The 18,465-nt window shown below is 40.1% G+C and overlaps 1 protein-coding gene and 1 pseudogene across 3 annotated transcripts in view; both read right to left on the bottom strand.

Moving 5' to 3' along the window:
* Window positions 1-18,465, bottom strand: part of Mkln1 (muskelin 1) — a 144,205-nt gene that overhangs the window by 96,448 nt on the left and 29,292 nt on the right. For 2 of the 3 annotated variants that reach the window (XM_045159991.1, XM_045159992.1), the window contains exon 2: window positions 2,031-2,100. In XM_045159991.1, coding sequence (XP_045015926.1) covers window positions 2,031-2,100 — 70 coding nt within the window. Of the gene's footprint in view, window positions 1-2,030; window positions 2,101-11,483; window positions 11,516-18,465 lie in introns of all 3 variants that reach the window. The other variant, XM_045159993.1, reaches the window with a different exon arrangement.
* LOC101601440 lies at window positions 11,797-12,420 on the bottom strand (annotated as a pseudogene).

Below are 18,465 nucleotides of genomic sequence, written 5' to 3'. Positions count from 1 at the left end.
TACACTTACAAATAACAATTTTTTTATTTTTAAATGTATTTTTAAAATTTATTTATTTATTTATTTGAGAGCAACAGACACAGAGAGAAAGACAGATAGAGGGAGAGAGAGAGAATGGGCGCGCCAGGGCTCCCAGCCTCTGCAAATGAACTCCAGACGCGTGCGCCCCCTTGTGCATCTGGCTAACATGGGACCTGGGGAACTGAGCCTCGAACCGGGGTCCTTAGGCTTCACAGGCAAGTGCTCAACCGCTAAGCCATCTCTCCAGCCCAACAAATAACAATTTAACAAGCATATTGTTAAGCAAAAAAGGCAAGTATTTAAGAAATTTTTAGATTTCTTTCTTTCTCTCTTTATTGGGGCACACAAGGGCCTCTTGCCACTGCAAGAGATGTATGCGCCACTTTGGCTTTACATGGGCACTTGGGAACTGAACCTGGGCCATTAGGCTTTACAAACAAGAGCTGCTAACTACTGAGCCATCTCTCCAGTCCCTTATCGAAGGCTTCTAAGAGAATTAATTTATATTTATATAAAATCAAAACCTGAAGCCAGGCGTGGTGGTGCATGCCTTTAATCCCAGCACTTGGGAGGCAGAGGTATGAGAATTGCCATGAGTTTGAGGCCACCCTGAGACTCCATAGTGAATTCCAGGTCAGCCTGGGCTAGAGTGAGACCCTACCTCGAAACCCCCCCCCCAAAAAAAAACCCTGAAAAACTGAATCACAGGATACTTATAAATACATATATAATACTGTAAGAAAATACTTTAAAAAACATGAAATAGGGCTGGAGAGATGGCTTAGCGGTTAAGCGCTTGCCTATGAAGCCTAAGGACCCAGGTTCGAGGCTCGATTCCCCAGGACCCATGTTAGCCAGATGCACAAGGGGGCGCACACATCTGGAATTCATCTGCAGTGGCTGGAGGCCCTGGCGCGCCCACTCTCTCTCTCTCTCTGCCTCTTTGTCTGTCGCTCTCAAATAAGTAAATAAAAATAAACCAAAAAAAAAAAAAACCATGAAATAAATATTGGGGAGTGACCAAAGGAATAGATATGAGAGGGGCTCACAAAGAGCTTCAAAAGGTTAAAGTCTTCTCCATTTCTAAAAATGGGGCTGGAGAGATGGCTTAGCAGTTAAAGCACCTGCCTGCAAAGCCAAAGGACCCAGGTTCAATTCCCAGGACCCATGTAAGCCAGATACACAATGTGCGGTGCATCCATTCTCTGTCTGTCTCTTTCTCTAATAAATAAAATAAATTAAAAAAAAACGGTTGATGAGTAAACAGGTTATTGTTCTTTACATTGTACACAGGGTAGGAGTATATATTCTTCAGATTAACATTTTGAAGTAAAATATGTAAATACCAGGCAATGCAAATAAGCAAATACATTATAAAAAGGAAAATAAGTACAGACTAGATTTCCACAAATTTCCTTATAATTAATGTTTTATTTACCTATATACATTACCTACCACAGATTAATTTTCCCCAAGGATATAGACATTATAAATGTGTCAAGTACAAAATAAGCATAAACAAGCTAAGAGACTGGTTACTTTTAAACAAATAAAAAGGTAAAGGAATATAGTTCATGCTCCTAACACCTTCTAAGTCCACCATTTTAACAATATAATAAATTGTGATTTATTTTTGCCAAAAGGCAGTCACTGAGTTAAAATTCAATTCATGACATTTCCTTCAACATTCACAGAAAGACTAAAAGTATGATGGAAAAGAGGACCAAACCTCTGCTAGGATCACAATAAACCCCTCAGTTTTACATCATTAAAAATACACAAACTAGAATTTATATCTTCAAGTAGGTTGAAGTGTTTTCATTAAATATTGTACTGTATTTGACTACAAAATCAAAAATTTTCCAAAATTTGAATAGGTAAAAAGAGAGAAAATTAAAATGTGGCTCGCAGTCCCAAAGACAAACTATTCTTATGGATACAGATAGCTGATGCCACTGGAGTACATGACTGTCTGAATTTGACTTCTCAGGTACTACATGCAATCTTACCTGGGGAGGATAGTTACTTTCTGAAGACCATCGTGAAGATTGGTCATTTGGTTTATCCACTAAAATATTCCTGAAATAAAAAGAAATTGTAGCAATTAATCAACAAGGAAGTGAACATGAAAGGACAAAAAGAGAAAAAGTTTACCATTATAATTTAACAGTGCAGAAACTATCATAAAGTTTTAGAATGTTTTAAACTTGCATAAGAATAGATTATAAAACAGGAAAAGCACAGGAAGCCTCTACTACACAGACAAGAGTTTAAGAACAAGGATAAAGAGCACTGGGAATGCTGACACGCAAAGCCCTCCCAACACCAGAGGCTGAAGCAGGAGGAGGAAGAGTGCATAGGCAGCCCAGTGGGTTTTGGCCAGCTGGTGCTCCAGAGCACAGACATGGGAGGGGGGGGGGGATAAAGGTCTCATTTCAAAAATGGAGAAAAGCCCCAGCACTACTGAAGTACTTCAAAATGCACAACGTTTTAAGTGCTGGCACAACACCCTTCCTGGAATATTCCATGTGTGACCATAGTAAATGTAGGTGCACTAAAAATATATTATATTAACTTGCCTTCAGGCAATATGTTAATGGTGTAACTATTATACATAAATGAATTTTCACTGTTTAGGCTGGGATCCCATTCCCATCTCACCATGTATATGCGGATGTTCCAAAATTCAAAATCCAGAAGCCTTCTGGCCCCATTCATTATGGATAAAATAACAGTTAACCTCTCCCCCACCCTATACACTCTCTCCCCACTTACAAACTCTTTCATGTATACAATCCATCTTTAGCTCAAGAAAGGTGTGTTAAACACATGTGTAGATGTGCACACCCCATGCACCTGCATGCAGAGACCTTCTCTAGTGTCCAGGCACGTACTTCCTCAGGATGGGCCTCTCCCTAAATCCAGACAGGCTGCTGTCAAGTGAGGAGTGACTGACTGGTCTTCAGCTTCCACAGGCAGGGATTAAGACATAGGAAGCCACAATCAGCTTTATGTCACATGGGTTCTAAGGTGTCAAGCTTGGTGGCCTATGACCTTAGAGATCGCCATACTTAAAAGTACTCACAACCTTGGGACATCTACCCAACCTTCAAGAAAGGTTTTTTAAAACATTTTTACTTATTTATTTGAGAGAGACAGAGACAGAAGGCACACACAGAGAGTGAGGATGGGCATGTCAGGACTTTCTGTCACTGCAAACAAACTCCAAAGACATGTGCCGTTTTATATATAAAATGGGTAAATGATAAAAGCTGAAAAAGCCAGGCATCGTGGCACACACCTTTAATCTCAGCACTAAGGTAGACAGCTAAGGTAAGATGGGCACTGTGAGTTTGAAACCAACCTGATACTAATTCCAGGTCAGCCTGGGCTACAGCGAGACTCTATCTCAAAAAAAGCAAAAAAAAACAAAAACAAAACAAACAAACAAAAAAAAAACCCAAAACACACACACACACACACACATACATACATATAGTATATGTTATATATTTATTGGTGTGTTCAAGGCAGGGTCTCACTCTAGCCCAGGCTGACCTTAAACTCCTGGCAATCCTCTGACCTCGGCCAAACCCCAAAATATTTTTCTGATTTATTTTTATTTATTTATTTGAGACAGAGAGAGAAAGAGAGAGAGAGAGAGAGAGAGAGAGAGAGAGAGAGATATTGAGAATGGGCATGCCAGGGCCTCTAGCCCCTGCAAACAAACTCCAGGAGCATGTGCCACCATGTGCACCTCACTTATGTGGGACCTGGAGAATCGAACCTGGGTCCTTAGGCTTTGCAGGCAAGCACCTTAACCACTAACCCATCTCTCCAGCCCAAATGCAAAATATAAAATAGATATTCAAGAGTTCATATTGATATGAATAGTCCCAATATAACCATTTAAAAAAAAATCAAGTAAACCCAAACTGAGGAACATTCAATAAAAGATATGACTATCACTCCTCCAAATACTTAATACAATTATTTTCATAAAAATTTTAAAAGGGAAATGTAATTCTTGGATGGAATCTTGGATCAGTAAGAGGGCATTAGTAAAGAAACTAATGTGGTACAAATAAGATGTGAAGTTTAGTTAATAATATCATACCAATGCCTCTGTGTTAGTTGTGATAAATTTACCATGGAAGTATTGTTACCAATGAAGAAAATTGAATAAGGAAAATAAATTGTACACCACATTTGCAACTTTACAGAAAATTGGTAATTGTTTTGATTTTAAAAGTATATTGTACTGACTCTCTCTCGCTCTCAAAATAAAAAAAGTATATTTTAAAAATGTTATATGCATACCTGGCACTGAGAAGGTATTTAATAAATGAATTATAGATTTCTTTATATAATCACTAATAATAGATTTCTTATTAAAATAGATAAATGAATACTTGTTTAAAAAGGAGACTAAGCTGGGTATGGTGGTGCACGCCTTTAATTCCAGCACTTGGGAAGCAGAGGTAGGAGGATTGCTATGAGTTCAAGACCACCCTGAGACTACATAGTGAATTCCAGGTCAGCCCGAGTTAGAATGAGATCTTACCTCGAAAAACAAACAAATAAACAAAAGCAGACTATAGATCTAGAGAGATGGCTTAGTAGTTAAGGTGCTTGCCTGCGAAGCCTATGGACCCATGTTCAATCTCTCTCCAGATCTCACATGAGCCAGATGCACAAAGGCGATGCAAGCACAAAGTCGCACAAGTGCGCTGTGGTGCAAGCATCTGGAGTTCAGCTGCAGTGGCTGAGGCCCTGGCAGACCAATTCTCTCTCCAAAAAAAAAAAAAAAAAAAAGCTAGGCGTGGTGGCACATGCCTTTAATCCCAGCACTTGGGAGGCAGAGGTAGGAGGATAACCTGGTTCGAGGACAGCCTGAGACTACACAGTGAATTCCAGGTCAGCCTGGGCTAGAGTGAGACCCTACCTCAAAAAAATCAAAAAAAATTTAAAAAGACTATAAAAATCAAAAATATTTTAAAGTAAAAAAAATAAAGACAAAAATATTTTTAAAGCAGACTATAAATAACTGCCTTTACATGCATATTCTGTAAAGGTAAGATATTAATATACATAAAACAACAATTCAACGCAAACTAAGAGCAAACAATAAGAAAAAATGAAGACATAAAATACAAAAAATTGGGGCTGGAGAGATGAGAGATGATTCAGCAGCTGCAGGCACTTGCTTGCAAAGTCTGCTGGCCCCAGTTAAATTCTCAAGCTACTCACATAGGCAGGATGCATAAAGTAGCGCACTCATCTGGCATTAGTTTGTAGCTACAAAAGGCCCCAGCTCCTCCCAACCCCAACACACACATTCATATTCTCTCTCTTTCTCACGCATACACACACGCGTACACAGACAAATAAACAAGAAGTCCATGGAGTAGGGCTGGGAGGCTGGGAGGATGGCTCAGTACTTGAAGGCACTTGCTTGCAAAGCTTGCTGGCTTGAGTGCAACTCCCCAGTACCCATATAAAGCCACATGCATAAAGCTGCATATGTGTTTGGTATTCGTTTGCAGTGGCAGGAGGTCCTGGCATTCTCTCTCTCACACACACATACACTCTCTCTTTTTCTCTGTGTGTTTGCAAATAAATAAATAAAATTTAACAGTACATAGAGTGAATAAAAATTTGAATATATAAAGAGTACTTAAAAACAAAATCATATGAAAATAGCAAAACCCTAAACATTCAAAATCATCCCTAATCAAATATTGGGGATTAAAACAAAGATCTACATTGTCCCTACAAAACTGGGCCCATACCCTCAACTACATTTCAAAACTATAATATCCGTTATTAGCCAGAGCTACTAAAATGGTACTCTGATGTATTGCTGGTAAGAATGCATATTATTATAACTTTTCATAAGAGAATGCTAATATATCAAAAACATTGCAAATATATATACACAGCTTTAAAATAAAAATGACTATAGCCATGACAATGACAATGTATGAATCCCAGTGTTCTAAATACATAAATTATCTATATAGACTGAAAAACTGACAGAGGAAAATTTAATTTCCTTAAATATACACATCAAGGTAAGGATTTACTCATAGAGCCTGACTTCAAAGGGCTCTTAATCACTGTACTTACAAAGCCACAGAATTATCTTGGAACCTAACCTAGCAAACAACCTAGAATGTATAAATCATGCCCATTCTCCACAGCACAATTTAGAACAGCAATCTGTAAATAGCCTGACAATGGAAATTAGTTAAAATATAATGCTTATATTATATAGAATACTGAATAATCACTACTCATTCTACTAACCATGGGAAAATAAATGTTCACTACATAGTAAGTGAAGAAAAACAGTTGTTTATATAGGTGAGAAATCTAGTGTTTTAAGAAAAAACATGCTTATTCATACATGGAGAAAGGAAAGACGATACACCAACTTGCTACCGCAGCTCTCCCAGGGTAAGATAACTCAAGACCTTTTTCTTTGTGCTTTTCATGTATGTTTTCAATTTTTCCAAAATACAAATTCTTTTTTTAAAAAACTAGTAAAAAGATTGTTTATTTGCAGGTAATAGTGGCACACGCCTTTAATCCCAGCACTTGGGAGGCAGAAGTAGGAGGATTGCTGTGAGTTTGAGGCCAGCCTGAGACTACATAGTGAATTCCAGGTTGGCCTAGGTTAGAATAAGACCCTGCCTTTAAAAAAAAAAAATAGGCCGGGCGTGGTGGCGCACGCCTTTAATCCCAGCACTCGGGAGGCAGAGGTAGGAGGATCACCGTGAGTTCAAGGCCACCCTGAGACTACAGAGTTAATTCCAGGTCAGCCTGGACCAGAGTGAGACCCTACCTCGAAAAATCAAAAAAAAAAAAAAAAAAATAGAAAAAGAAGAAGAAGAAGAAATTACAAAACACAGACTAACGGTATGAACAGTATGAAGACTGCTGTAGTTAAAAACTGACACTAAACTGGGCGTGGTGATGCACGCCATTAATCCCAGTACTCAGAGGCAGAGGTAGGAGGATCACCATGAGTTTGAGGCCACCCTGAGACTTCCAGTGAATTCCAGGTCAGTGAAATCTAACCATGAAAAACCAAAAAAAAAAAAAAAAAAAAAAACCCTGAAGCTAAAATCTAAATTAAAAAAAAATTACATTGACATGAATGTTATGAAGTTACAACTACAAATCTAATACATTAAGACAATTAGAACCACAAAAATCAGAAAACAGGGGTTGGGGAGATGGGAGCCAGACAAGCATGAGGGGCTGAGAAGGCCTGCCTGTTGAGTTCAACTCCTCAGAACCACTGTAAACAACCAGGTGTGGTTACACACACCATGTAACCCTAAGTCCTGTGGGGAGCAGGCATGAGAGAATCAATAGCCACTGAGGCTCACTGGTTAGCCAGTATGACCAAAAATTATAGCTCCAGGTTCAGCAAGAGACCCCATCTCAAAGAAAGTATGTGGAAGTATGCAGGAAGACACCATACATGGACTCCTCTGGACTCAGAACATGTGCACGCACACGTGCGCGCGCGCACACACACGTGCACAAAACTCTGAAAATAAGAAACTTGGGAGGGATAACAGATAAAATAAGGGGGATAATTCCTTCATCCTACATAGCTCTTAGAAGGAATAATATTTCTGAAGTCAACAAAAATTTATTTAACAATACTGAAATTTAAAATTAGCCTGGTGTGGTGACATACTCCTCTAGAACTTGGTAAGCTGAAGTAGGAGGACTGCAGTAAGTTAAAGGCCAGCCTGGGGCTACCAGGTGAATTCTAAACCTGGGCTACAGAGAGATGTTGTCTCCAGAAAAAAAAAAAAAACAACAACAACAACAACAAAAAAAAAACCTAAGTAACTAAAGTTTAAAATTAACCAAAAAACATACTACATACCATCTAAATTATTTTTTAAAATATTTTTTGTTCATTTTTTATTTATTTATTTGAGAGTGACAGACACAGAGAGAAAGACAGATAGAGGGAGAGAGAGAAAGAATGGGCACGCCAGGGCTTCCAGCCACTGTACACAAACTCCAGATGTGTGCGCCCCCTTGCGCATCTGGCCAACGTGGGACCTGGGGAACCGAGCCTTGAACCGGGGTCCTTAGGCTTCAAAGGCAAGTGCTTAACTGCTAAGCCATCTCTCCAGCCCCCATCTAAATTATTATCACAGATAATCAACAAAAACATTTTTGCAAACAGGAAATAAAAGCTTAAAAGTCAAAAGCATTAAGATAAAAATTTTAGGACTGGAGAGATAGCTTAGCAGTTAAGGCACTTGCCTGCAAAGCCTAGTAAACCAGATGCACAAAGTGACACAAGTGTCTGGGGTTTGTTTGCCAGAGGCACGGGCATGCCCATTCTCCACCCCCTCCCTCAAAATAAATAATAAAAGCTTTAAGTAGAATGATAATGTTAACAGCAAGCACCAAGAGCTAAACTTACAAATGATCTAAAGTAAGATACTGTTGGTATTGAGTGAATATGACACAGAAATCTACTTAAAAGGTATACTTTTCATACTAGATAATATATATAAAGCAGATACAGCAGATACTAAGTAGGATATAAAGCAAAAAAAATTAGCAAACCACAATAATTTAACTTGTTAGTTATAATGAATCAAACAAAACAAAGTAAAAGCCACAGGAAATATGAAAAGAAACTTTGCCAAAATGGTTCAATATTAGCATGTCACAACACCTGAAAACTTAAAAAACAAATACCTGGAAAGGATACAGAATGTATATATGCATATATAAACAAGCACAGTATCTTTATTTAGCTATGTAAAGAAAGTGAAAAATCATTAACCCTTCAAGCTAGAAAGAATAAAGTATGCTATTTGCAGAAAACTAGATGAAACTGATGATGTTCAGTAAAATTAGCCAGACTCTCAAAAGGACAAATATTATATGTTTTGTAGGGAGAGAGACATGATAATAGAAGGGGGACTAGTGGGAGATGAGGGGGAACAAGAGAAATGTCCTAACAACCCATAATTTTGAACAACTAATGTGCTAACAAAATAAACACAAAAATAAAACAATGAGATACACCTATAAGAAACTGACATAGAGTCAAGGTAGCAGGAAGGAAAGGGAGAAATAAACCTGAATGATCTAGGGAAGCGTATCGTGTCATAATCTGAAAATTCAGCAGATGGACCATTCAGTGTGGTTTGGATACAAAATAGCTCCAAAAATTCATCTGTTGAGGACTTAATCCACCAGGTGGTGGCACTACTGAGAAGTGTCTGGTAGCCTCATTACTGGATGGGGCTGACTGAGTTCACACTGAATGGGCTACTGGGGCATGAAGCTGTACGTAGTTCAAGGCCCTTTCTGTCTGCTGTTCTTGACTGCCATAAGCTAAGCAGCCTTCCTACACCCCGCCCTCAGTCAGGGTATAAATGTTACCTCAAACACCTGAAAAACAGTGGAGTCAGCTGACTGGATTAATGCCTCTAAAATGATAAACCAAAATGAATCTACTTCTATGTTCTTTTTCACAGATATTTTGTCACAATTATGGAATGCTGTCCAACACAGGAACAGAAAGCATGAACATGTTTTGGTCTTGTAAAATTTATGGAAAGGCTCCGGTGTATAGTTGAGGGTAAAACAACAAGCAGTAAGAAATAATGAAATATCTTTAGAGAGGACAGTGAACTTACTTGCCCTTTCAGTTCAGAGTATTTGGTTGCTGAAAGGTATCTTCTGATAAGCCAGAGAAGGAAAAAAATGGAATCTGGCATACCAAATGCCACAGACAAAAACACCTAGACTACCAACTTTTTAAAAAAAATAATTTGCAGGCTGGAGGGATGGCTTAGCAGTTAAGGCACTTGCCTGCAAACCCAAAGGAACCAGGTTCAATTCTGCAGGGCCCACGTGAGCCAGATACACAAGATGGCGCATGAGTCTGGAGTTCGTTTGCAGTGGCTGGAGGCCCTGGTGCACAGTGCACCCATTCTCTCCCCCCCTCTCTCTTCCTGTCTCTCAAATAAAATTTTTTAAAAAATTATGTGCAGGCTGGAAAAATGGCTTAGCGGTTAAGGTGTTTGCTTGCCAAGCCAAAGAACCAAGGTTTGATTCCCCAGGACCCACGTAAGCCATATGCACAAGGTGGCACATGCATCATCTGCAATAGCTGGAGGCTATGGTGTGCCCATTCTCTCAAATACATAAAATAATATATATTTGGGCTGGAGAGATGGCTTAGCGGTTAAGCGCTTGTCTGTGAAGCCTAAGGACCCTGGTTTGAGGCTCATTCCCCAGGACCCACGTCAGTCATATGCACAAGGGGGCGCACACATCTGGAGTTCGTTTGCAGTGGCTAAAAGCCCTGGCGCGCCCATTCCCTTTCTATCTGTCTCTTTCTCTCCCTCTTTCTGTCACTTAAAATAAATAAATAAAAAATGAACAAAAAAATTTTTAAAAAATAATAATATATTTTTAAAAAGTTATTTGCAAGCAGGCTGGCCTTGAACTCACAGTGATCCTCCTACTTCAGCCTCCCAAGACTAGGACTACAGGCATGGTCTACCCAGCCCTGCTTATTTGATTGGAGAAGGGGGTTAAGTCAGGATATACAGTCTTTTGTCTTTAAAATTTCATTGGTCCATTTCATCTCCTGTAAGAGGAAGTCAATCTAAATTAGCTGTCACTGAGGTCATTGTAAGCAAAAGTCACAGGTAAAAACAAGTGTGTGATTGCTCTTAGCAAAGCTTGTGGATAGGGTACTTGAAGCCAAGAATAATAAACTGGAGTCATGATTAACATAAGCGTGTGGAGTGGCCCTTGCTTAGTCCTGAGAAAGAGAAGGCCATACTTTTTACAGGTAGTTTTCATAGACCTATGGAAAGCAGATACAGAAGGATAAACATGATCACTGGGCCAGCCTAGGGCTAGAAAGTACCAGGTCATCCTGGGACACAGTGAGACCCTACCTCAAGAACAACAACAACAACAACAACAACAAAAGAACGTGTAAATAAACTCAACCAAGGAAACAAAGAAAAGATATACAGCTAATAGGAGATATGAGAGAAAGAAAAGGCCATTTGGTAGCATAATAAAGTAGACAAAGATATATTTTCATGGATGATGTTTTAACTCCAGTTGCTAAGGAATCTTTGCTTCTGGCAAAAAAGAAAAAGAAAAAAGGGGATGGGGAGAAAAAGGAAAGAAAACAAAGAAAGGGAAGGGGGAAAGGGAAGAAGGGGAGGGAAAGGGGAGGAAAAAGGAGAAGGGAAGAGAAGGGAAAGGGCTAAATAAGTAAAGACGCTTGCTTGCAAAGCCCTGCCTGATTTGAATTCCCCACTCATTCTCAGAAAACTGGGGAGGCATTCATTTGCAGCTGGCAAGAGATCCCACCTAGTGAGTGTGTATATGGGTGCACATGCACATAGACATGTATATAAATAGAAAAATGACCACTGTACCCTTCTGGGGTGACTTTCATTTATACTGGTGCCTAGAAAAACAAATCAATAACAAAAATGGTTATACAAGATACAATTCAGAGCCCAAACTATAGGAAACATGTTTTACCAAAAATTAAATATTTTCCAAATTAACAAAATCTTTGTAGAATACAAATAAATCTTTATTGTACAAAATGAAGGTCTTTATATGTCATAGTTCACTAAATCTAACAAGGACTAGATGGTATTTCTTTCTCTTCTCCACCACTTTCAGCCAGTAGAATGACCAGGCCACATGTCACCAAAGCAAGCACTATAAATAGCAAGTCCTTTAAAAATGACATTCCAAATGTAATTTCTTGGCATAGATGATTTTCATGGCATGAGATGGTGTGATCTTAAACTCTTGCAAAGCATCTCTAGCCACTCCAGTCTGCCCACCATTTTCAAATTCAACAAAAGCAATTTCAGGCCTCCCAGGTACCAAATGTACTTACTGGAAACCAGGGACAGCATGGACATTATCATCTCCTTAGTCTCTTCTGGTTAGTTACTAAGGAATAAAATACTTTGAAGGGTAGTTGGGAACCCGAGGGTTTGACATTGAATTTCCTTGGGCATTAACTGCATTTGGCGCTCCCTGCCCCAGTTCCACAGCTTTTTTTTTTTTTCTTTTCCTTGTCAGCAAAAGTGCCACACATTTTAGATATTATATCAGAATCTGTTTTAGCATACTGGCTTCGCACTGGTCCTTGTAACCATCTCAAAGCTGTGGACGGGCCCAGCTCCTTGACTACTACAAAGGCCTGCCCTCTCATCTTCATGGGCTTCAAGCCACAGTATCTACCACATGGCCAAATTGAGAAAACAGGTCATACAGAGACCTCTTCAATTCTTCTTCTTCAATCTTGTTATTCGTATTATTAATATAAATATGATTTGGTCTGATATCCATGTTTGGGTAAAATTCTTTCAATAGGCTGGGGCCTGCACCTGGTCTACAAGAAAAGCAAAAATCCTCCTATTTACAAATGTAAAATCCAAAACATAAATGATAACTGTATCTAGTCAAGGAAAACTGAAAAAGGAGATGTGCTGGGTACTAAAAGGAATTCCTGTTTTCATTAGGCTTAGTTTCAAATGCATTTTCATTCCTACCAATGTTGGATAAAAACGGAAGATAATAAAAATGAAAAAAACAGCTTAAGTCTTTTTGGCACAGCCTACAAAGCCAAAGCTTGAGTAAGTTCTCTATTAGGAATACAAAAATTTATAGAGAAACATATGGGAAATTGAACTAGAATACATGTAACTTCACCCAAGTTTTATCTCTATTTTTGAATATTCTTGAAGGCACTATATTTATATACTATCAGTTAAACGGGAGAAACAAACTTAAAAGCCATCATAAGAAGATATGAGTTTAATTCAAATCAGCAAAATTTTTTTCTTGATTAAACTTATGCTCAACTCCTATTCCTGTTTAGTGCTGCTTTTTAAGGTGCCATTAAGCTAAATATAATAAACATAAATGGTAGCCCCTAAGCAAACTTGAAGTCTTTAACATTAACGACACTTAAGGATACTTGTGAGATTTTAAACTGAGAGTTTGTTACTCAAAAGCCACCTGTGGTAGTTTGTATGGACGTCCCCAAGCAATTCAAGACGTTTATTAAAGCTTGTTATTTAGATCTCTAGCAGCCTGGCTGGAGGAGATGGATCCTAGGTCCAGCCCTAAGGTATCTGGAGGCGGATCTGGAATTGCTAGCTAAAGATATGTAAAGTGCCTTGCTGGAGTTGGTGGTGGCTCTTCTCTCCGTGTGGACCTATGAAAAGGGGTCAGCTTCTTCTGCCATTATGGAACTTCACCTCAACCTGTAAGCTTCAAATAAATTTCCTTCCTCCCATAACTGTGCCTAATTTGGAGGTTCATCAAGCAATGTGAAACTGTCTAATACACCACCTTTAATTTGATATACAGAAGTCAATCAACAGGAGTATTTAAAAGAGTATGGCAGGATTTAATCTGGAAACATTTTTCCTTTGATGGTTTACAAACATCCTCTAGAATTATGAGATAAAATGGATCTAGAAGAAATCAACTTAGGAATCATTAAATCTTGAACCCAAACACTAATTGGTTGGATAAGTCGTCATATAATCTCTCAAAACTTTAATGTTTTATATATATATAAGACCCACCAAGACCCCTTCCAGTAACAGTAGAACAACTATGGTTTACAACAATAGAGTATTTCAAAATCACTAACAGGATTTTGAATGCCTCCAACATAGAGAACATGACAGCTGCCGGAAGTGATAGTGTTATGCCCAGTTCTCGGCATCCCCAGTGACCACAAAGAAGAACTAAAAAAAAATTTTTTGTCCATTTTTTATTTATTTATTTGAGAGCGACAGACACAGAAAGAAAGACAGAGGGAGAGAGAAAGAATGGGCATGCCAAGGCATCCAGCCACTGCAAACAAACTCCAGACGTGTGCGCCCCCTTGTGCATCTGGCTAACGTGGGACCTGGGGAACTGAGCCTCAAACGGGGGTCCTTAGGCTTCACAGGCAAGCGCTTAACTGCTAAGCCATCTCTCCAGCCCGGAAAGGAGCTTTTAATTCAGGCTAAAGCTCAGTCTCTTGACTTCACCAACGTAGTGGATCCGTACAAGAGCCCTGAGTAGTGGGGAAGGTAGGGTTTTTATATGGATTTGAACATAGAAGAAGGGGTTGGGTACATGATTGGTTGATTTAAACAGTGTACTCTTCTGGTTGGTGTAGGATTTTGGCAGGCAAAGTTGATGGGCTCGAGCTAGGGGAATTGAGCTCAATCTATGACTACAGGAATGTCTCATGACTTCAGGAATGTATGGCATAATTAGTTTAACTGTTAAGCCTACCCTTACGGCTGGAGCTAGGGGAATTAAACTTATCTTATGGCATAATCAGTTTCCAGTAACTGTTAAACCCACCCTTAGATCTTGCCGGGAAACAGAAAGTTAGGCCTACTGAGGACTCTGAAGCCTGTCATGGCGTCCATCTGAGAAACTTTGGCCTACCGAGGACTCTGAAGCCTGTCATGGCGTCCATCTGAGAAACTTTGGCCTACCGAGGACTCTGAAGCCTGTCATGGCGTCCATCTGAGAAACTTTGGCCTACCGAGGACTCTGAAGCCTGTCATGGCGTCCATCTGAGAAACTTTGGCCTACTGAGGACTCTGAAGCCTGTCATGGCGTCCATCTGAGAAACTTTGGCCTACTGAGGACTCTGAAGCCTGCCATGGCATCCATCTGAGAAACTTTGGCCTACTGAGGACTCTGAAGCCTGTCATGGCGTCCATCTGAGAAACTTAGGCCTACTGAGGACTCTGAAGCCTGCCATGGCATCCATATGAGAAACTTTGGCCTACTGAGGACTCTGAAGCCTGTCATGGCGTCCATCTGAGAAACTTTGGCCTACTGAGGACTCTGAAGCCTGTCATGGCGTCCATCTGAGAAACTTAGGCCTACCGAGGACTCTGAAGCCTGTCATGGCATCCATCTGGTTCCTGAGTCCTTCAATAGATGTCAATTACTATAACTTGATCACTGACACACTGTATTCATGTATTCAAATATCACATTGCATTGCACATGTAAGAATGATTACTCTATCAACTACAAATAAATCCATGTATTTCTTGTTGAGACAGAGGCTTGCAGCCCAAACTGGCCTTGAACTCCAATGAATTCTCTTGGTTTCTGAAACATTAGAATTACAGTCATGAACCGCCACAACCAAGAAGTATACTTTAAAAAGAAGCCAGGAATGAAATAAGACACAAAGATAAATACTATGCTTTCTCACATTTAGGAAATTTAGATTTAAATAAAACGAAATTAGGGGCTGGAGAAAGACTCAGTGGTGAAGGCAAAGCCTAGTGACCTGGGTTCAATTCCCCAGAACCTACATAAAGCCCGCTGCACAAAGTAGTGCATGCAGCTAGAGTTCTGGAGTTCATCTGCAGCTGGTGCAAGACCTAGAGTGCCCATTCTCAGTCATTCGCCTGCTCTCACTCTCCCCCCATGCTTGAAAATAAATAAATATATTAAAAAAAAAAAACAGGGCTAGAGAGATGGCCTGGTGGTGAAAGTGCTTGCCTGCAAAGCCTAATGACCTATGTTCTACTCTCCAGATCCCACGTTAGCCAGACACACACAGGTGAGGCAAACACAAGGCCTCACATGCCCACTAGGTGATACAAACATCTGAAGTTCAACTGCAGTGGCTGAGGCCCTGGTGTGCCAATTCTCTCTCTCTCCTCTTTCTCTGTCTCTCTCACTTAAAAAAAAAAAAAAAAAAAAAGAGAGGAGGAGGACTACTGGGGAAGGGCAAAGGGAGGTGACTTTATCAAAGTACACATGTTGAAAAACGGTATAATGAAACAAAGTTAGGGGCTGGAGAGATGGTTTAGAGGTAAAGGTGCTTGCCTGCAAGGCCAAAAGGACCCAAGTTCAACTTCCCAGGACCCATGTAAGCCAAATGCACAAGGTGGCACATGAGACTACAGTTCATTTGCAGTGGCTAGAGGCCTCAGCACACCCTTTTTTTCTCTCTCTCTCATAAATAAAAACTGGGAAAAGGGTAACTATGACTTTGAGGCTACCCTGAGACTACAGAGTAAATTCCAGGTCAGCCTGGGCTAGAGTGAGACCCTGACTCAAAAAGAAGGAAGAAAGAAGAAATAAGAATGAATATTACATTTCTTTTAAAAAATATATATAGGGCTGGAGAGATGGCTTAGCGGTTAAGCGCTTGCCTGTGAAGCCTAAGGACCCCGGTTCGAGGCTCGGTTCCCCAGGACCCACATTAGTCAGATGCACAAGGGGGCACACGCATCTGGAGTTCGTTTGCAGTGGCTGGAAGCCCTGGCACGCCCGTTCTCAATCTCTCTCGCTCTGTCTCTTTCTCTCTCTCTCTCTGTCACTCTCAAATAAATAAATAAATAAATAAATGAACAAAAAAATATATATATATAACCAATTGACTGTAAAACAGTTACTACTACATACGAACACTCTGCAGGAGTAATACCATAAAGGTACAAGAATGGGTATCTAAGCCAGGTATGGCGACACACTCTTTTAATCCTAGCACTTCAGAGGCAGAAGTAGGAGGATCGCCGAGTTTGAGATCACACTGAGACTACATAGTGAATTCCAGGTAAGCTTGGGCTAAAGCGAGACCCTACCTCAAATTAAAGGGGGGGAGTGCTGGAGAGATGGTTTAGTGGTTAAGTGCTTTCCTGTGAAGCCTAAGGACCCTGGTTCAAGGCTCAATTTCCCAGGACCCACGTTAGCCAGATGCACAAGGGGGCACACGCATCTGGAGTTCGTTTGCAGTGGCTGGAAGCCCTGGTGTGCCTGTTCTCTCTGTCTCTCTCTCTGCCTCTTTCTCTGTCTGTTGCTCTCAAATAATAAATAAAAATAAAAACAAAACAAAAAAAATGGATATCTGTAGCCAAAATTGCAATTTATAATAGCATAAAATTTAACAAACACAAAAGTAATTCAAAATGCAAAGAAAAGACCAGCTCTAAGGTCAATTCTGAATATCTACGGCTCTGCAAAGTTAAAGAGTATGCTAGAAAACATAGCTTTCCCTCAAATCAAGTATTTGTCCACACTGTAGATGTTCATGTTAGCTGAGGACAAAAATGGAGTCACAGTAGGAGGGCAACAGAGACATAAGAAAGTGGGTCCTCCACATTCCTCAAGGAACCACCTAGCCATCATACCTTCCTTGCCTAACAATGCCTCAGGTCTAGGTTTACTGCCCCCTTATCTCAGGTCACTTGGCTCCTGGCAGCTCGTGTTTTCCCCAAATAAAAGCTTCCATCTTTGCCTCAGAGTGGGTCTCCTGGTCTTGGTCACTCCTGAACCTTACAGTTCAGACTCACTTTCAAACACTTTCCAGTTTTAAGGCAAGAGCCTAGTTGGAAGAGGTGTCTATCGTAAGCTGGAGTTGCTTATTCAACAAATACTCAGAGTCCTACCAAAGTGCCAGACAGTGTCTTAGGCTCCAGGAATACAATGTTATATTATATAAGATAACAAGGTCCCTACTTATAATGCTAACATTCAAATGAGAAGAACAAAATAGAGTTGAAGCAAGATAATTACACACTGTGGTAAGTACTAAAAAAGAAATGAACAGGGTTCACAAATACATCTCTTGAGGAAAAAAAAAGTTAGCCATGCATGATGGCGCACATCTTTAATCCCAGCACTTGGGAGGCAGAGGTAGGAGGATCGCTGTGAGTTTGAGGCCACCCTGAGATTACATAGTGAATTCCAGGTCAGCCTGGACTAGAGTGAGACCCTACCTTGAAAAAAACAAAAAAAAGTTAATCACATTAATTAGAAGAAGCCATTAACATAAAAGTATTTTTCAACAAACCCCAATCCTGGGTATTGAACAATCTGAACATGGAAATCTGAGAACTGGATAGTCAGATGAAGCCTTTCACAGGCTCCAAGATGTACACAAACGCCAAGGCAGCCAGTGTGTAAGGCGCTGAAGAACACCCCCAACTGCTGACCTTAGACTTGGGTTTCAGAAACCTTCTACCAATCATCTGACTTTCAGAAAGATGGATGCCCACCCTGAAGGGGAAATAGTCAGAAACAGGGAAAACAAAACCTACGCAAAGCAAAAAGTGTCAAGTGGCACAGACTTAAGAAAGGACAGCAGTAAATACTATTAAAGGGGACTCTTGCAGCAAAGACATAAAGGCAAATAAAGAGGGAGAGAAAAAGCTTTGACTATTTCTTAAATGTCACATTTCTAAAAAGACATAACTGAGAGGGGCCTTTAGGCACAAAGCTCAAAAAGGGCAGCAGCCTGTATTTATTAAAAATAAGTAAAGGGGGCTGGAGAGATGGCTTAGTGGTTAAGTGTTTGCCTGTGAAGCCTAAGGACGCCGGTTCCAGGCCTGATTCCCAGGACTCACATTA

This window comes from Jaculus jaculus, chromosome 10 (genome assembly GCF_020740685.1).
Source record: "Jaculus jaculus isolate mJacJac1 chromosome 10, mJacJac1.mat.Y.cur, whole genome shotgun sequence".
NCBI lineage: Eukaryota > Metazoa > Chordata > Mammalia > Rodentia > Dipodidae > Jaculus > Jaculus jaculus.
This window is presented reverse-complemented; position numbering and strand designations above follow the sequence as displayed.